The 20,546-nt window shown below is 41.3% G+C and overlaps 2 protein-coding genes across 2 annotated transcripts; one reads left to right on the top strand and one right to left on the bottom strand.

Moving 5' to 3' along the window:
• Nucleotides 1-9,206: 9,206 nt before the first annotated feature.
• On the bottom strand, nucleotides 9,207-13,593 carry LOC137590402 (zona pellucida sperm-binding protein 3-like). The gene is made up of 8 exons (XM_068307994.1): nucleotides 13,337-13,593; nucleotides 12,584-12,711; nucleotides 11,824-11,927; nucleotides 11,521-11,698; nucleotides 11,279-11,396; nucleotides 10,668-10,759; nucleotides 9,807-9,910; nucleotides 9,207-9,679 (listed from the first exon to the last, which is right to left on the bottom strand). The coding sequence occupies exons 1-8, from the start codon at nucleotides 13,511-13,513 to the stop codon at nucleotides 9,600-9,602; spliced, it is 981 nt and encodes a 326-aa protein (XP_068164095.1). The 5' UTR covers nucleotides 13,514-13,593; the 3' UTR covers nucleotides 9,207-9,599.
• A 458-nt stretch (nucleotides 13,594-14,051) lies between these two features.
• On the top strand, nucleotides 14,052-15,270 carry ufsp1 (UFM1-specific peptidase 1). The gene has a single exon (XM_068308438.1). The coding sequence runs from the start codon at nucleotides 14,220-14,222 to the stop codon at nucleotides 14,880-14,882; it is 663 nt and encodes a 220-aa protein (XP_068164539.1). The 5' UTR covers nucleotides 14,052-14,219; the 3' UTR covers nucleotides 14,883-15,270.
• Nucleotides 15,271-20,546: the final 5,276 nt, after the last annotated feature.

The raw sequence follows: 20,546 nt of genomic DNA, 5'->3' as shown, positions 1-20,546 counted from the left end.
CTCCCCCTTTAAGGGAAAAAAAAAAGTTTTCTTTCATTGTTATCCAAATAGTAGGATATGACTATTTATGAAACATTTGGCTAAAAAAAGTGAAGACGTGACTTCCCATCCATTGTCCAGATGATTTTCAGACATGACTATGTTTCAGAAGGTGATCATGTAATACATTGTCAGAATCACGTTTTGACAAAATAGGTGAAATGCAAATCAATCAAAACCGACTTAAAAACTTTATTTGCGGACTTCTAAACAACCTTAAAGCTGACTTTAGAAAACAGAGCCAGATGATGGCAGTAGATCAGGAAGATTGTGTACATGTTACAGTACTTGCAGCACTTCATCATTCCTTCACTCAATGAGATGCAGCGCCGATCAAACCCGTGGTTAGAGGAAGGGGGACATCACACCGCACAAAGATGATTCAGACACACCGATGTCAGCGTTTTCCATCTCTATGGAACTGATAAACTGCGCAAAACTAATGGAGACATCCACGCACGTCACACTTTCCCAATCTAGCGGTCTATTTAGGAGGCAGCATCCTCCCCATCAGCCCCTTCGTCCCAGCCCAACCTGAAGACAGAAAGGGGGTTGAAGAGGTTTTCTTAATACTCCCTATTATGTTGTTATAAACATATCTGCTTCTTCCCATTGACATTCTCAATGAGCCTAAAACATTTAGTATTGACAGCGGTGTAAAAGCAAAACTTTTGCTACTGCAAACAAATTCTCACAACCACTGAGTTTTATAATTTTTTTGCAAAAAATACTAAAAGTATACAAAATAGTAGAGCTTGGACAAGTGCTATATAAAAAAAAACCTTCCGTGTTTGTATTTCAGCTATACACACTGACAATGGTCACAATATTGGAGCAACACAATAAGGTAAAAAAGATTGGTAATGACAGTGTTTCCTGCAGTCAGGCTCATGTATGATGTTCCATTTCCACAGTTTTTGTATCCATTAGGTCAATACAGAGTGATCGTCAGCACATCTGTCCAATGACCTTCGTTGAGAATCCCTAATCACTATCAATCAGTGCATTTTGCAGCACAATTTGGTTTTCTCTGTAACCAACGGTGAAAAAGTGACTATGACCAGATACGGTGAGATTTTCTTCTGACCTCCGATTTATGCGTTTCATAGCCACTTGATTTTATACTGTGTGTGTTATATATATATATATACACACACTGTATACTGTATATAAATTTTAGGGATGCGCGAGTACACTACTATCTGTATCTGTTCAAACAACTAGATTATCTGTATCCGTATCTGTACTCGGAATGGGCGGTGTTTAATCCAGAAGTGGGTGTGGTTTGACCGGAAATGGGTGGGGCTTAAATCACTACATTATTTTAAGTCTAAAATTGATATGGATTGATCACAAGTTGCTATATTTATTGTTTATTTAAAAACAATTTACAGAACAGCCTAGAAATTGAGATTCAAATCAATGTTTTTGATCACAAAAGAACTATTTACAGAACAAGTTTTTTATGGAACCGAGTCAGAACATGAATATTCTTAAGTCTATGGATGACTTTTTACCGAAGAGCCTCAGAATTGTGATTCAACGCTTTTGATCACAATAGTAAAGGAACTATATATAGAACGAGTAAACACAAAATGCATTAATGAAGTGCATGCAATAGGAAATTATCAACTACGAAGTATGACAATTGTTGTTCATGCAAAACAAAACTTTATTTTTTTTTCTTTTCCAAGAGGCTTAGGCCCTGTCCACACGGTAACGTATTTTTTAAAAAAGCAACTTTTTTGTTGTGTTTACGCCTTCCATCCACACGACAACGCAGATATCCGGAACGAAAACGCAACTTTTTAAAAACGCTGACCGAGGTGGATTTTTAAAAAGACGCTGGGTCAGCGTTGTCGTGTAGACCCGCGTATCCCCGGGACTTTTTAAAAACGCTGACGTCTTGCCTGCGACGAACACCGCTGTTACGTCATATTTACGGGTCCATGTGTTGCGACAACAAAACACGGAGGATTCCTATTGGATCAAATTTGACTCAATACTGCTGCCACCTGGTTTGGCATGGTTATAGCAGTCTTCGAAAACGCACTGGTGCGTTTACGTGTGGACGGAGATTTTTTGAAGGACGCAAATCGTTTGATGCGTTTTTAAAAAGTTGCATTTTTTTAAAAATCCGTCATCGTGTGGATGGGGTCTTAGTCAGTTGTGAAGGTAAGTGGTCTTGATCCAGCTTGTCCCAGAAGGAGAACAAGCGTAACAGTATAGTGTGTCTGGGATGTCTGAAGAACTGAGGAGACTCTTCAACAAACACCACGGTTCTGCGTATTTTAAGCCGGGCAATACCCTCAGACCAAGACTGGTCCACCTGAAAGACCCCACACCACACAGTCAGAAGAGCAATCTGGTGTATGCAGTCAAATGCAGCGAGGAATGCTCAGATGTCTACATAGGGGAAACCAAACAACCACTACACAAGTGCATGGCCCAACACAGAAGAGCCAACTCATCAGGTCAGGAACTCAGCAGTCGTCCTTCACCTCAAGGAAGAGGGACACTCATTTCAGGATACCGATATTCAGATCTTGGACAGGGAAGGCAGACGGTTTGAGAGAGGAGTAAAAGAAGCCATCCATGTCAAAGTGGAGAAGCCTTCTCTGAATCAGGTCCTTTTAAAATTCCCAAAAAGAATGTCCCAGCAGATTAACCCAGGTGATATGTCTCATGCTAATGACCCTCATTAGTATTCAAAGGCTCGGTGAAATTTGCATTTAACGACCCCCCCCCCACCCGGGAACCTGCTGGCACCCCCAACAACCATTGTTGAGGAGCCAGACGGGTTTCAACTGTCATTGAAATGTGAATAGCACTGGCCACAACCCACAGGTTTATCCAAAAGCTGTTTAAGTCAATCCATTGGACATTAAGAAAGTTCTTGAAGACGTTTCGTCTCTCATCCAAGATACACCCTAGAGACTCATTCAAGAAGTCTCTAACCTGGATGACTGAGAACCTACAAAGACAACCCACAGGTTAATAAGCTGGGACAAGACCAGCCACATTCAGAACTGACAAAGCCTCTTGGATAAGAGGTGAAACGTTTTTCAAGAAACTTTCTTAAAGTCCAGTGGATTGATTTAAACAACTTTGGATACCTGACAGAATATTCAATCTGAGACTGTAAATGTTAAAAATACATAATTACAATGATTTGCAATTACTCCCTACCCTCATTGTGAAATTCAAGTTTTGCTGCTATAAACTTGACCCTAACCAATGTAATGACCACTGAGAACCATCATCAAAAAGCATGAGCACATGAAGATGCAAGCTCTTTCAATGTCACTGTCTATTCATAGGATTCATAGCACATGTTGGAATTCATCCATACAGTGGTAGTAGTAGTAGTCCATTTTTAGAATTGTTTTCTCTCAATATGGCTTTGCTATAATACAATGAAAAAAAAGCCTAGAACAGTGGAGCCAGGATGTCATTACTGACCCCACAAAATTACATTCAAGTAAACAAACTGGCTACACATTATATTAAACATGATCACATCAATGTAAACAATTTAAAACTGAAGTTACCAAAATATGTCACAACATTTTTTCCTGTGCATGTGTTGATGTCCCAAGTCCTCGTCCTGACTTCTGAAAGACCCTCTGGAGCCGGGGAAAAGGAAATACACTATATTGATATTTCCTGGAAGTCAAAGAGTGTCAAAGAGGAGAAGGTATTTGTGTTGCTAGCGGCTACACTGGCTTCTCTGTCAGACCAGACAGGAAGTAAAAGTATATTTATGTATTAATTCTCTGGAGCCAACATGCCGTGTTCATTGACACATGTAACTTCACTCACAAATACTCAGAAGAGAAAATAAAAGTTTCTGACCTTCACATGTCTGCATTCTTGCTATTTCACCTGTGATAAAATGTGTCTAAAAAAGGGTTCATGTCAAACCAACAAAAATACAGTTACAGGAACATTTTTGTTTCTGTTCTCATTTTAATGAGTTGACATAAAAGATAGACTATTTTATTCTATATGCTCTTAGAAAAATTGTGATCACAAATATGTTTAAATGCATGTTAGTGTGCATTTCCCCTGGATTGAGATAATCCATCCTGATGACACCTGACATGGTGCAGTGGATCAAACCAAAGCGCAGTTTGTCACATACAGTATGTTGCAAATTGTGAACACGCTGTCAACACTTCCAACACTTATTGATGCCCTTGATCTGTCTGATAGTTATGGCTCTTCACAGTGCTGATTAAACACCATTGTTACCTCACTGGTGTGCAATGAACTGTCCACAATTAAAGACCACTCTTCAATGTACAGTATATTTATTGATCTTGCATGACTTGGTCGGATTTCGATGCAGCTTTTTCTTTTTTTGATTACTAGTCGGTTCTGATTTGACCACCATTTTTTCCATTGTAGTGTGATGTATCTGCTTCATGGAGATGATTTGGTTGTTGATTGCAGACTTTAAAATGTTGGTCCACTCTAATGTGCAGCAGCAGCTCAGTTTAAAATTTCTGCAGATACCAATCAGTTTTTGTATGACAAACCTGGCTATTGTAAGTATTGGCAAGGTATATTTGTGTGATTTTTACCTTGTTCCCTCATCTCAAAAATTATGATACTAATATTAGACAAACGTGACACATCTGAGCAGAAGATTCCCTTTAATATAAATTTGTATGAGATTTTTTAGGTCTTGACATAGTTCACGCATGACTAATTTTGTTTAGATATTTGCATTATTATTTCTCTGATGAATCAAAGTTAGTAATACATAGTCACCCCTCATAGCTGAAGACAATGTTGACAGATTGTTGCACCGTTTGCTCAAAGGCCTGTTTGCTTATGTCTGAGCCAACACAGAGAGGCGTAGGGGGTGGGAGTGGGGGGAGAGGACATGGAGACAAGGTACGTGCTGCAAGCCATGCTTCGTGACCAGAGCAGGGGGATCAGGGTGGAAGGTGAGGGATACGAGGGGGCAGGGGATTCCAGCCAGCGTCTACCTCTGTTCAGAGATTTAAATAGAGGCGGGAAATGATGTCAAGTTGGTGACGGACGCAAGTACCCCTTTCCCTGTGCCTTACTCACACCAGTTAACAAACAAAGGTGACTAGGACCAATACAAACAAACTAACAAGACCAAAGCAGTGGACTGCCGTCCCATTGGAGTCGGTGCTCTGGTGTGTGTGTTTCACTTTCTCATCCAGGTTTTGGCTCTCAGCCAGCTAGGTCTAATGCTGTGGCGCGACACAAGACAGGAAGCTGACATAAAAGAATGGGCGGACTGACTATGAGGGACATGGGAGCCAAGGCAGGAGCCAAAACAGTAGACACTGATGAGGTTAGAAGTTATTGTTTCAGCTTGGAGGCATCCACACTGACAAGAATCACTTTATTGAACTACCTATGACCCCATGGTGATAACCACAATTGTGAAAAGATTGTACAGGACAGCAGGACACAAGTGCTTCCTGGCCCATATTACAACAAAACAAGGTGTGTAACTGTATGACAAATTATCTTGCAACTATTCCTGACTACCAAATGATCTGCTTTAACTTCCCTGTTAAAAATAGATTAACAACCAGAAAAGTATGCCCCAAATCCCACAAGATAAAACAATTCCAACCATGCTCACAGCTCTGAGAGGACACGATTTAGGACTATACTTTGACCTAGAAGTTCCTATTACTCAAATGCTAACATGCCGACAATGACAATGGAACCCTGCCAATGCATTCTAGGTATGCTTACTACGTTCAGCATTTATCAGTTGCCAATGAACAGATAAGAAAAGTCTGTAAAAATCATTGGAAACAGGGAAACATCTCTACTAATTAGGAAGATAACATTCAAAAGTAATTTAGATAAAACCACTAAGCCTAACAGAAGCCACTTCAAATTATGTGATTCCTTATTCCTTCAACTGGTTGAACCATCTCCACACACTGTCTCTCAAATTCACCCATCTCCTTGAGGCCTCCCTTACACAACTTTGCAAAATTTAAATTTGTGGTGGCTACTGTCACTCATTTTGATTAACGGCTGGGGTACAGGAAGAGTTGATGAACGAAGAAAATGAGAGAGAACAAAGACAAGAAGAGGTGGCTGTTGTGGACCAGGAAGTAGCAAAGATGAGTTAGGATGAAGTGAGGAGGGCAATGAAGAGGATGAAGAGTGGAAAGGCACTCAGTCCTGATGATATACCTGTGTAGGTATGGAAGTGTCTAGGAGAGGTGGCAGTAGAGTTCCTGACTGGGTTGTTCAACAGGATCTTAGCTAGTGAGAAGATGCCTGAGGAATGAAGGAGAAGTGTGCTGGTGCCCATTTTTAAGAATAAGGGAGATGTGCAGAGTTGTGGCAACTACGGAGGAATAAAGCTGCTGAGGCATACAATGAAATTATGGGAAAGAGAGGAAGAATTATACTTTGTTAATCCCGAAATGGGAAATTCTCTTTTACACTCTCCAGTTACACATGCACACGTCTAACTGGGGGGTAGCATTGGCTCAGTGGTAGAGCGCGTTGTAGAGCGGGTCCTCCAGTGTTCTGAGAACGTTGGTTCGATTCCCGCTCCCGCCCAAAAAAACACCCAGAGGTGAGCTGACAGTGGGAGGCGTCAGCTCACACTCCGGCGGATGTCTTGGCAGGAGCGGGAATCAAACCACTGATGGCTGGGCGATGTCTGGTCTTCAAGACGTCTGCTCTACCGCTGAGTCCCTGCCACCTTAAAGAGTAGTTGAAGCTAGACTAAGGGCAGAAGTGAGCATTTGTGAGCAGCAGTATGGTTTCATGCCAAAAAAAAAAAAGTACTACAGATACAGTGTTTGCTTTGAGGATGTTGATGAATAAGTAAAGAGAAGGCCAGAGGAAGCTGCGTTGTTTGTAGATCTGGAGAAAGCTTATGACAGGGTGGCCAGAGAAGAACTATGGTATTGTATGAGGAAGCCTGGAGTGGCAGAGAGGTATGTTAGAGCAGTGCAGGACATGCATGAGGGCTGTAAGGTGAGGCGTGCTGTAGGTGTGACAGAGGAGTTCAAGGTGGAGGTGAGACTGCATCAGGTATGAGCTCTGAGCATTCTTGTTCGATATGGATAGGCTGACAGACGAGGTTAGACAGGAATCTCCATGGACTATGATGTTTGCAGATGTCATTGTGGTCATTGTGATCTGTAGTGAGAGCAAGGAACAGGTGGACGAGAAGCTAGAGAGGTGGAGGTTTGTCCTGGAAAGGAGAGGAATGAAGGTTAGCTGCAGCAAGACAGAGTACATGTGTGTGGGCCCCAAGTGGAAGAGTGAGGTTACAGGGAGATCAAGAAGGTGGAGGATTTTAAGTACTTAGGGTCAACCGTCTAGAGCAGGGGTCACCAAATGGCGGTAGGGGTCACCAAATGGCTGACCGCGGTCCGGATCCGGGCCGCGAGTTGGTTCTGTCCGGACCCGTGACCACTCCATGATAAATTCACGAGTAGATTTCATGACGCATCAGCCAATCAAATCGTTTGTTTACCTGCTCTGTCAGGGCACGTGGAAGTGAGACAGCCAGCTGCTGCTACCGCTGTGAGTTTACCGCTACAGGAGCACAGAGGGAGACAGTGAGGACAGCATAGGTCCAAACGAAGGGAGGTTGATGAGGAAAACTGCTGGTTAACAATGAGTGGACGAAATTTATGTTTCTTCTTCCGTCAAGCAGCCATTTTACTTCATATAGTCTGAACACGTAGCACTTATTAACGTGAAGCGCCACTACGAAACAAAGCACAGATCTTTTGAGCAGAATTATCTCCTGAAGTTCGAGTTGAAGGAAAAAGGACCGAGAAAAAGTGCAAAAGAATGTACACTAGAGGCATTATGGATTTTGGGGCAACATAAACATCTTTTAGTGATGGGACATTTGTGAATAACTGCTTAAAAGCTGTTGTTGAGGCATTGTTTGAGGGAAAACAAAGATGAGATGTGTGGAAAAACTCCCAATGTCAGCTTCAATAGCAACCACAAACATTAACATCTTGATGCAGCAATTCAGAGAGCACCATGCATATCTGTGGCCATTGATGAATTGTAGCTTGTGTGTGTCAGGTTCCTTCACAAAGGAGCTCTTTGCTGAGTAACATCACCATGAAGCACACATAAGAGGACGTACATGCAGCAATAAAAGATTCTGACAAAGTCCAGTGGTCTCTTTCACTACAGATGACAGAGACCATCTGTCATCTGTGGTGAAGAAGTGTCACCACCACCACAAGGTGTGCACAAGGTTATTTGTGTACAGGTAAATTACTGGCAGGTCACATGCCCCCTTTCTCTCAAGAAGAAAGTTTTCTTTCCATTTTTCCCCTGAAAAAGCCAGTTTTTGCTCATGCTTTCTGAACATGTTAATGTTTTTTTTACTTGAAGTGTAGGCCTTCAGTTCTTTAGGCTGGGATGTCTTTCATCTACGAGAAAAAGGATCATTCAGCTCTTTTTGCACTTCATTTTTAATTCTGAAGTGTGTTCTTCAATCTAACATAAAGGCTTGAAATGTATTTGCCTGGGTCTAGTTTTATTTATGGTGAGGTAAAAGAGCTAGCTGTGCACTCACTTAAACATATACTGCATTGAAAATGTATAATAAATGATAATGTGGATATAGGGACCGGCTAGAAGACAAAAACTTGACTTGGGTTCGGACCTTTTACGAAGAGGAAATTTTTATAACCGGAACTCCGTGACTTTTAATTGAATACCCCTGGTCTAGAGCAATAGAGAGTGTGGGAAAGAGGTGAAGAAGTGTGTAAGAGCAGGATGGAACGAATGGAGAAATGTGTCAGGTGTGATGTGTGATAGAAGAGATAGTTAAAATGAAAGGTACAAAACTGTGATGAGACCAGTGATGTTGTTTGGTCTAGAGCAGTGGTTCATAACCTTGTTGGAGGTACCGAACCCTGCCAGTTTCAAATGCTCTCACCGAACCCTTCTTTATTAAAGAAAAAAAGTGTTTTTTTCAAATTTAAGACATAAGTATAAAAAACCAAGACAGTGCATGAACTCACATGAAATTACCTACCTGCAAATCAGTGTGACTTCTGCTGTTGTTATTGAGAGACCAGTTCAGATATGCATGGCTTCAACTTTACAAGTGCTACTCTTGTGAATTTCACAGCAAAGTCCATTTCTTTTGTTTTCCATGCAGCTTAAGGAAGTGTTCCTTTATTTTTGCCAGTGCTTGACATTGCAAATCATGCAGAACGCTGACTCCATTATACAGAACATGTAAATTCACGTTGCACATATTCGTCTGACTACTTTTTTTGCTCAAAAAGCTATACACAGCTATACAAGCTGCTCGCTTTCAATATTTCCATTCATCAAGTCCACTGGTTCAAGAGATATATTCCCTTTTCCCCCATCACAAATAATTTTGATGGGAGAAAGGCTAGGTCCTGGCATAGTCTTCGTTTAAGTGTTTGTTTCATTATAATCCAAATGTCAAGACATCTGACAAAACAATGGTGGTGAGTCATTTATTGTCAAATATCTGCTTTTTTTTTTTTTACAACCACCTAATTGTAATATTGAAAATTCTCTCATGACTCATAGTCTGTCCAATGGTAATGTGGCATCATTCGAACTGGCCCAGTGGTTGTGACTGTCTCATGTTTGCCATCTGTCAAAAAAAACACACAACTAGCAAAGTGACTATTAATGTGACCACATCAAATACTGTGTTTTTAATGGAAATTGAAATCGTGTTGAGCACAATGTTTGCAATGTCATATAACTAACAACCAAACCTGCTTGTCGTTGAGGTGTGTGTCTGATGTTTTCAGGTTGTCTGGAACAGTCCGCAGAGCCACAGCATTCACACAGACCAGTGTCTCCCTCTATGGGGTTCCAGCTTAATGACAAGAAAGAAGAGTGATAGAACAACTCAGTTGAGGGAAGACAGAATGTCCCTTATCCTTGACAATAGGGATAGAAAGATTTGGGCTAATCGAGGCAACCTCCACTGTAGTTTACTTCTTATCAGGATGCATTGCCATGGTTATCTATGCTGAAGAGCTCACCTGATCTGAAGCAGTCCTTTTGGAAAATTGCATCACTTGTACTTACATGGCATGATCAATAAGGTCATGGCATGCAAGTACAAGGCATGATCTTATTGATCATGCCATGCAAGTACAAGGTATGATCTTATTGATCATGCCTTGTACTTACATGACTGAATAATCATAATGCATGCCACAAAATTGTATCAGTGAAACACACACCACTTTAGAGGAATATTCTAATTTAATTCCTGTCAGACCCATGCACTAATGATGGAGAGGTGAGATCAAGACTATGAATCTACACTGTCAGCAGTTCTCTGCCAACACTCCTTTGCTGCAGGGACTGTGTTGCGTTTTATTTGAATTATATCTTAATTATTTATAGTCCTGCTAATTTTTGTTTACTCCTCATTCGAGAATTTCTACATCATGGGTAGACTGTCTGAGCTTGTAACATGCACCCTGTGACCGTGAATACGACCATTGGGTTAAGCTGAGCCAATTAACTGATAGATACCATGGATGTGTCGAACTTGCTTCATAGAAAGGCTCCAGGCCATTTGGAACTGAAGATCAGACCCACTGAAGGCTTAGAACTCTGACCTGAATGTGGTCCTGTTGAAGAAGCATGCTTTATTAAGGTGGCTGTGCGTGTTTTCTTTTGGAGTGGCCCTCAGGTGGCAACTGATGAACACCTAGAATAAAAAATGTCAAAGCAATACAGTCAATAGAGTTTAATTTAATCGAGGACTTATTTCAAGTGAAATATACTTTAGAACACTAAAAAACAAAAAGTTACTGTAAAATGCATGATAAAAAAGAATCACTCTACATCTTTTAATTTACACAAAAAGCACTTTCAGAGCTATAATAATGAATAAATGTTTAGGACAAAAACAAAATAAAGGTACCATCAGTGCCATCTTTACACAGACTTTAGTTAAAGTGTTTACGTAAACTTCCTTTTGTACCTTCTCTGTTACGTTGACTGTGAAATTCCATTTCTGTAAAACATCCTTTACTTTGACACAGCAAGGAGCCAAGTCTGAGAACTTCCCGTCTAATCACATGAAATCTGCAGCAAAATTATTTTAAATAGAGCGACCAAATCCCAGATAAAATAAGCAAGTTGTATTACTGTGAGTTGCAATGGCTCAATTTAACAAATATTCAGAAAATAATGAACCTGACTCTGTCCCATTAGTTGTTGCTACCTGTTCTCTGTGATCCTGCTTGAAATGGAAGGCTTGCATGCTGAAGCATAGTCTGTTATCTTGTACCCTAGGGAGGAATTTAGATGACGATCCTGGTAATACACTGTCCACGAGACATCTGTCATGAAGGAGCAACACAAGCTTAAATGATTCCATCATCAACAGGTAATACTGACATGACGATGTGGTCAAATTAAGGTTGACATTCATAAAAAAAACATTTTTCAGAAGAACAGGTTTACCCATGTTTAGTGACAAACTTGTAGCTTGGTAGGGAGTGCAGGTCAGATGTTAGTGTAGCAACACAGTAGTCAACATACAGAGTAAGAGGAAGGTGCTGAGTCGCATCTATGCTGGCTTCTAGGAACACTGCTTCCCCCTGCTGATATACCCAGGAAGTACGCAGAGAGGAGCAGTCATCTATATCATAACAGAAAAAAGTATTTTCTTCAATTGGCAAATTATAGATTCAAGATACGAAAAATGTTGCTGTATATCGGAAAACATCCACTGATACAGTCTGAATTCAATGAAAGAGTTTCCACCTTTCATGATACGCAGGGAGAAGCGCAGCAGGCCAAAGACGCTGATAGTGGATGTCATGGGTTGCCAGGTTGGGGTTAACGGCTGTCCCATCACTGTCTGCCTTCTGTGCTCACACAAACATAACACACCGGTCGTACAGTTTAACTGAAAGCTTAACACAAGCTTTAATTTTCTTACTTGAGAAAGTTGTGCAATATTAAAAACCTGAACCAATAAAAAGTAGTTGTCTGTGTTTGAAGATCTCATCAAAATATTATAATCCACCACTAACTTCCTTTTATTTCATTCACACCGAAGAAAAGCTAGTTCAGCAAGTGGACCCCAGTACAAAGAGGCTTCTTCGATACATCCATACATTAATTTCATGATCATTAACCGTAAATGTATGGCCTTAGCATCTAATAACATGTGTGGGAAGTTCGAAAAGTTACATATTCATCAATGTGTATGTACATATATATACACACACATTATATATCTATACTGTATATATATATATATACACTTATATATATATACTTATATTTTTATTTACACATATTGTGGGTTTTATATTATATACAAAACCCATATATTTATATTATATATATAATATAAAACCCACAATATGTGTAAATAAAAATATATGTTTATTACTTTGGACACAACGTCTATCGTATGACAAAATCTATGCTTCAGCATGTAAACAAGGCTTTCTACAAAAAAAACCCAAAGAAAAAATATTCGCAATGATTCACACAACATTGTCCTCTGACAAACCTTTTATAATAGCAGTGTACCGGTGTGACAGTAGTTGACCTGCTTGATATTACATTGCCTGCCGAGGCGGGAATCACAACAGGAAACAGCACAAGAAGGTTGGAATACACAAGCCAGTCACCCTGAACCTGGACAACAACAGAAAATAAAAACGATGACGGAGCTAAAAGTGGAAAATTTCTTTTTGACTAAATAAAGAGGCAATCAGTAATACTGAATTGAATACTGAATAAAAACATGGAAAACCAAGATTCACTTTTGTAAATTTGCACAGATGTCACATTGTGACCTCTGACACATACAAAATCCATGACTTTGGACCTGATCTGAACCCCTAAACAAATTAAATCAATATGACAGATTAAATCAATTTTATTAATCCCCGTAGACAATTTTTTTAAATTAAATTATTTAATTAAATTATTTAATTTAATCCCTGTAGACAATTATTTACGATGATTTGCTGTTTTAGAGAAAACATTTAAATGCCTGGTAGATTACATATAATTCATCGCAAATTATTAGTAGCACGTCTACGTGGATGTCTAAGTAAAAGTAAAGAACTGAATACATCATTGTTTGAACTAGCCATGATTATACAAGTAACAGCAACATTTCACAAAGAACATTGTATTTTGCTCACACATAGCTAAAAGTGGAAAATTAGTCAACATTATTGTCGTTTGTTTTGTTCCACACGACTTCATTTTAACGCAGGTGAATAAGATCTTCTCGGGTACCCGTTTCTCTTACACTAGACTCAGTTCCACATTGTTTCAGGCCTGCAGAGATGATCATTTCAGAGGGGGACATCGATCCCTGTGGTCCGCAGGACCTTTGCTGCGTTGAATGTCTCCCAAGCCGAACACGCTCAGCTTCGAACGGAATACGTCTCTCCTCGAAAAACTGTCTTTTTATCCTCACTGTCATTTTGAGTTCTCCGCAATCTACATCAAGACCAACGTTGTTTTCAGCCGAAGAAACGCTGCACGAGTATAAGAAAAATGCAATTGAGGATCCGAGTCGCACAAATTTTATAAGAGTCGTCATTTCAGAAGAAAAACAAAACTAGTTTATTTATTCCTGATTACAGACAGGTGTGTTCAGATTAGCTGTCCACGTGACTTAAATAAATTGCATGCTACCTTCAACACTGACAAAAAGGTGAATGTAAAGTGAAAAATTGATAATTAATGTATGATTTATTCAGGCTGTGAAATATCTACAACTATTTCAATATAGCTGTGCTAAAATTAGCTAAAAATGTAGTCTGGCACATCTATGCATACCATTACTTTGTTATTTGAAGGAAGAATAACACAAAGTTAAAGATTAAGTATAAAATAGACGAGCAGTCAGTGAAGGCATCATCATGACGAGTAGGAACTCTGCTATGACGGAACTGAACTATTTGTGCTACTGAGCTGTAGGGACTGTTATGGACGTAACACACGGGACCGACCCCCCAAACAGTCCAATGGTTTGAACGACTGAGTGTGTTTTGAAGAGAAATTATTTAGACTGAATGTGCCATGTTTGTTCGGTAAAGACAACGAAGAAAAATGGATAAAAAGTTAGTAGCAGCGGAAAATTAGAAAATTGAGTGGGGAGGAAGTGGAGGCGACGGGAAAAGATTATGGAGATCCCAACGCTATCGAAGAACGTCCATATCGGTCTTCTTCGTCCTCTCGTAAATCCTTTGAAGTGTACTGTTGTCACTGGAGACTATCTCTACTTCCATTATGGCTGTGATGGACAGGATGACAAAGGCTGGGGATGTGGCTACCGCACTATTCAGACAATGGCTTCCTGGATCAGCCATAACTTCCCACTTACAGACAAAAACAGACCTCCACCAAGTCTCCCGGAAATCCAACAGGCTTTGGTAGCCATGGGTGATAAACCTAGCTCTTTTTCGTGCTCCAGGGAGTGGATAGGAACCTTCGAAGCCTCCCTGGTTATTGATTATTTCTATGATGTTCCATGTAAGTTGGTGCATGTCAGAGGTGGAGGGGTACAGCTGGAGCAGGTTGCAGAAGAGCTACACCAGCACTTTGAGAAGCATGGCTCTCCTGTTATGATGGGAGGGGACAGGGATAATGCATCTAAGGGAATATTAGGGGTATGCACTGGCGACAAGGGGAGCTACCTACTGATCGCTGATCCTCACTACTGTGGATGCCAGCTGGAGCGGACAGAGCTTCAAAGGCAAGGCTGGGTGGCATGGAAAAAAGTGTCAACTCTGGATCAGTCGTCCTTTTATAATCTGTGTTTACCTCAAACTGTCAGGAAAAAATAACAGAACTGTTTCCAAACGGAATGATCGGTTGCCATTGTTGAACTCCTATTGAGGTTCAGATATTTTTGGACGTGCATTAAGATTCACTTGCGGAATGTAAAACAATGTCTAAAGTGAGAATATACAGATTATGCACAATGTTAAAGAATCTTTGTTTGGGTTTTGGACAGCATGGTTGGTTTTCTGAAATTCAGAACAAACCTCACAATGCTGTGAATTTTAGAAGGGAGTTACATTTTCAGGGGATATTTTAGACTCTAGAGTATCTCCATGTGACACAATATGATTTAAAAATATCAATGACATTTTTAAGGCATGTTTACTTTTTGAGGTCCTACAGATTTTTTTTTTGTTTTGTTTTTTGCTATTTTCCAGAAACTAATCTGAAAAAGTATTTGATCATGAAAATAATTATGAAATAAACATTTGGATTTAATGATACAAACTTCAATGGTACTTCCCTGTTTTATTGCTCACAAGTAATTTCAGTATACTTTGAACTCCATAAACCCTTATCAATCTGCAGTGGTAACGCTTTAATGTTAATTAACAGAGATCATACTGACACACAGTCATTGTTGTAAATATGTAAGTTCCTAACCACATCTATCCTCCCCTTGAGACACTTCTCCAGGTTCTTTAGTGGGATCTCCATCATGCAGCTACTAACATCATCGTTCAGCTCATAAATTGCCAACATTTTGGTTTTGGGTCAAACTTTGTGCAGCAGTAGGCTGCCCACTGCTGCTGCACTGTGACAAACTTGTAATCCAGGTTGTTTTGAGACAATTTTGAATGAGGTGGTGGTTCTGCCCAGGAACCCAAATTGAACTCCCTAGTATGACCAAATTTGTCAGACTGTAGGTTGAGGTTGTAGAGGTTCAGCCTGATGCTTTTCAGAATGCAACTGGTCTATTTTTCAAAGACTGCGTGGGTATCCTCATCCTCATGTGTGGTGGAAGGCCTTCATGTTGCTGCATCTTTTTTCCCAGGCATGCAAAGAGTAGATGTACAGTGTTGTTGCTTGTATTATCATATTATCATATTATCATTTTCACATTCAGACAATTGGCATTTACATTAAGATATTTAATATTGAGAAATTTGTGTTACTGCATAATAACAAATAAATGGTAAAGGCAGCATCAATTAATATAAGATATAAAATCCTCGATAGGGTGATGTGTAGTCAACAATAATGCCACATAAAGGTATTATAGTATACTGTGTAGAAACATCTAAGTTTAGGTGGCTTGGAAATTGGAAATAGTCTTGTAGTGAATTTAAAACAACCCTTCAACCTTGATGAAACTAATACCCACCAGATGCTCAAACATCCAAGGGAAGTCAACTTCTTTCCCACCATCTGATTCCATCCGTCCATCTTCAACTGCATATCCGGGGCCAGTTTGCAGTGGCAACAGTCTCAGGAGGGATGCTCATACTTCCCTCACCCCTCAGGATACCCCCAGAGGAGCTGGGGGTATCCCGAGGCGTTCCCAGGCCAGCCGAGAGACATAGTCCCCTCAGCATGTCCTTGGTCTTCTCCCAGTAGGACACGACTGGAACGTCTCCCCAGGGAGGCGTCCAGGAGACATCTGGAACAAATGCCCGAGCCACCTTAGCTGGCTCTGCTCGAGGCCCTGTTGACTAAGCTCCTCACCCTATCTCTCAGGGGCGCCCAGCCACTCAACTGAAGAAACTCATTTCAGCTGCTTGTATCCGGGATCTTGTCCTTTCGGTCATGACCCAAAACTGACCATAGGTAAGAGTATGAAACGTAGATTGACTGGTAAATCGAGAGCTTTGTCTTTCAACTCAGCTCTTTCTTCACCACCACAGACCTACTGTATACAGTGACTGTATCACTGCGGAAGCTGCACTGATCCGTCTGTCGATCTTACGTTCCATCCTACCCTTACACGTGAACAAGACCCCAAGATACTTAAAGTCCTCCACTTGGGGCAAGGACTTTCCACAGACCTGAAGAGGGCACATCGCCCTTTTCCGGTCAAGAAACATGGCCTCTGATTTAGAGGTGCTGATTCTCATCCCACTCGCGTCACACTCAGCTGCAAATTGTCCCAGTGGACGCTGAAGGTCCAAGTTTGATTAGGCCAACAGGACAACATTGTCCGCAAAAAGCAGAGATGAAATCTTTTGGTCCCCAAACCAGTCTCCCTCTGGATCCTGGCTGCACCCAGAAATTCTGTCCATAAAGATTATGAACAGAATCGGTTATAGAGGGCCACCCTGCCGAAGTCCAACATGCACCTGGGACAGGTATGACTTACTGGCAGCAATGTGAACCAAGCTCTGACTTTGGTCTATAGGGACTGGACAGCCCTCAGTAAAGGGCCCCGGACCCCATACTCCCGAAGCACTCCCCACAAGATACCACGAGGGACACGATCGAACGCCTTCTCCAGATCTAAAAAACAAATGTGGACTGGTTGGGCAAACGAAAACCGCATTGTTCCTCCTGAATCCGCGGTCCGATTATAGGTCTAATCCTCCCTGGAATAGACTTTCCCCGGGAGGCTGAGGAGTGCGATATCCCTATAGTTGGAACACACCTTCCTTTTTGAAAAGAGGGACCACCGCCTCATTCTGCCAATCCAGAGGTGCTGTCCCCGACTGCCGTGCGATGTTACAGAGACGTGTAAACCATGACAGTCCCTGCACATCCAGAGACTTAAGTTACTCAGGGCGAATCTCATCCACCCCCGGTGCTTTGCCACCAAGGAGTTTGGCAATCACCTCGGTGACTTCAGCTTGGGTGATGAACGAGTCCACCTCTGAGACCTCAGCCTCTACTTCCTCTGTGTAAGACAGGGTAGAGGGATTGAGGAGATCTTCAAAGTATTCTTTCCACCACCCGGCAATATCCGAGGTCAGCAGCTCTTTGCCTCTACTGTAAACAGTCTTGGCTTGTCACCACTTTCCCCACCTGAGGTGCCGAATGTTTTGCCAGAATTTCTTCGAGGCTGACCGATAGTCCTCCTCCGTGGTCTCCCTGAACTCCTCCCAGGCACGATTTTTTGCCTCCGCGACTACTCGAGCTGCAGTACGCTTGGCCTGCCTGTACCTGTCAGCTGCCTTCTGTAGGTAGGAATCTGCTTTAATTTGGTGACCCCTAACGGGATTTTCAGGGAGCTGGCAGATCATTTCGTCCAAGGTGGACTGAAGCAGAAAATCCAGAGTCTGGGGGCCCCCACTTTAAAAAGGTAAGAAGACATTTATTCTTCATACTGGGCTCTGCATTTCCTGTGTTAGACTGCCACGTTTTTAATTATGATGATTGGTGGTTCTTGGTGACTTAGTGTAGGCAAAGCTTGATCTGGCAAGAAGTTTTTAAAGACAAATTCTGTAGGTGTAAGTATAGGAAAAGAGATTAAAAGGGATTAAAGAGAAATAAAGAGAAGTATTGTAAACATAGGGACAGTGTAGGAAAGTGCACATAGAGAATAAAAGCGGAGTCAGATGTACTGGCGTTGGTAGGAATAGTGTAGGGAAAGATACGTGATCACTGTTATTTTGTAGTGTGTGTTGTTCTGAGTTGGCAAAGATGTGTGTGTTTTGTATGTGTTTGTGAGAGTGAGAGCGAGAGTGAAAGTGCAGGCGGGAGATTGTTGTTAGTTTCGTATGTTCCTTGTTAAGCTGAATGTCAAATAAGACTGTACAAGGAACACACTGTGCGTCATTTTTGTCCATTGTAAGAAATTTTGTTGGCATCACAGATAGTTGAGAATGGAGGGTGAATTTAATAGAGAAATGGAGTGGTTTGATCTGGATGTTGTGCGGGAGCATCTAGGGGGATCACACTGTGTGACCAGCTGGAATCCGCTTTTAAGATTCATTGTGTTGGTTTGTCGGATGACCATAAAAGACAAAAGTTTGACAAAAATGCTAAAAAGGTGTTTCAGATTTATCAGGAAAAAGGTACTGTATGTTTCCATTGATGAAATCCAAATGGATTTGTTTTCTTTATTTGGTGGAAGAAGAGAAATCTGCTGTGGCAAAGATTGAATCTATGAAGACGGTGTCTGTGACGTGGCTCTTGACTGCAGCGAGATGCGCCCGTTCACTGCTTGAGTCTTTTAACAAATGTAGAACAGTCATACATCCAACTGGTTTGGCTGCAAACTTGGTGTTATATATGGGAGTTAGTGCGAAAAGAAGGGATAAAGAGTGTGTCACTGAGGAGAAAGGAGTCCCAGAAAGGAGAGGATTGGCTGTAGTGACAGAAGGGAGGGAGGTTTTCAGGAGGAAACTGTTAAAAGTTCACCTCCACTCCCAACTGGTGGTCCTTTATCCTGTATTGCCGCCACATCACATACCTGCGCTAAATGTACCACCGCCTCTGTATCTCACACATCACAATTCTTTTATCCAAGCATCTGAGGGACCTATTATACAAATGCCACAATTACTTATTAATAGCAGGACAGCTTGATTGCTCCTGGATGAATGAGGGTGGTAACAGCAGTGCTAGTGTAACACTTAATCCACCTGTATCGTGCCCCACCATGACGAAAACACATACAACAAGCACATCTCATCTAGATCTAGGTCTTAACTTGAGTACCATATATACAAACATGGTGATGAAATATGAAGAAGAAGTTTTAAGGATATGTAGGAAGATAGATGGTTATGATAGCGATGACAATTGGAAACTTAGAAATGAATTGTGTCGTATCTTCTTCTTCTTCTTTTCCTTTCGGCTTTTCCATTCAGGGGTTGCCACAGCGAATCAATTGCCTACATCTAACCCTGTCTTCTGCATTCTTTACTCTCACACCAACTACCTTCATGTCCTCTTTCACTACATCTATAAACCTTCTCTTTGGTCTTCCTTTAGGCCTCCTGCCTGGCAGTTCAAAACTCAGCATCCTTCTACCAATATATTCACTATCTCTCCTCTGGACATGTCCAAACTATCTCAGTCTGGCCTCTTTGACTTTATTTCCAAAACCTCTAACATGTGCTGTCCCTCTGATGTACTCATTCCTGACCCTATCCTTCCTGGTCACTCCCAGAGAGAACCTCAGCATCTTCTTCTCTGCTACCTCCAGCTCTGTCTCCTGTCTTTTCCTCAGTGATACTGTCTCTAGACCAAACAACATCGCTGGTCTCAACACAGTTTTGTACACCTTTCCTTTCATTTTAGATGAAAGTCTTCTATCACACATTACACCTGACACCTTCCTCCACCCGTTCCATCCTGCCTGTACACGCTTCTTCACCTCTTTTCCACACTCTCCATTGCTCTGGACTGTTGACCCTAAGTACTTAAAATCCTCCACCTTCTTGATCTCTTCTCCCTGTAACCTCACTCTTCCACTTTGGTCCCTCTAATTCACACACATGTACTCTGTCTTACTGCGGCTAACCTTCATTCCTCTCCTTTCTAGGACAAACCTCCACCTCTCTAGTTTCTCCTCCACCTGTTCCCTGCTCTCACTGCAGATCACAATGTCATCTGCAAACATCATAGTCTCCAGAACTGGAAGGAAAAGAGCAGGAAAGTAGAATGTTTGAATGACAACATACATGACATCCTGCTAATTTAGAGACTAAATTAACACCCAAAACTGACCCTGACATGTCACGTGACGTCAGACAATTTGACAGTAGTCAAACTAAACTGTTTGACTGTTT

This window comes from Antennarius striatus, chromosome 23 (assembly GCF_040054535.1).
Source record: "Antennarius striatus isolate MH-2024 chromosome 23, ASM4005453v1, whole genome shotgun sequence".
NCBI classification, from domain to species: domain Eukaryota; kingdom Metazoa; phylum Chordata; class Actinopteri; order Lophiiformes; family Antennariidae; genus Antennarius; species Antennarius striatus.
This window is presented reverse-complemented; position numbering and strand designations above follow the sequence as displayed.

What these genes read in the sequence shown, in the direction of transcription:
- LOC137590402 (XM_068307994.1), bottom strand. Translation starts at nt 13,513, where the DNA reads ATGACAGTGAGGATAAAAAGACAGTTTTTCGAGGAGAGACGTATTCCG. An exon ending in CTCCCTGCGTATCATGAAAG is followed by an intron (nt 11,699 to 11,823) that starts GTGGAAACTCTT and finishes GTTATGATATAG; the next exon opens with ATGACTGCTCCTCTCTGCGT. An exon ending in CACACCTCAACGACAAGCAG is followed by an intron (nt 9,680 to 9,806) that starts GTTTGGTTGTTA and finishes TTTTTTTGACAG; the next exon opens with ATGGCAAACATGAGACAGTC.
- ufsp1 (XM_068308438.1), top strand. Translation starts at nt 14,220, where the DNA reads ATGGAGATCCCAACGCTATCGAAGAACGTCCATATCGGTCTTCTTCGT.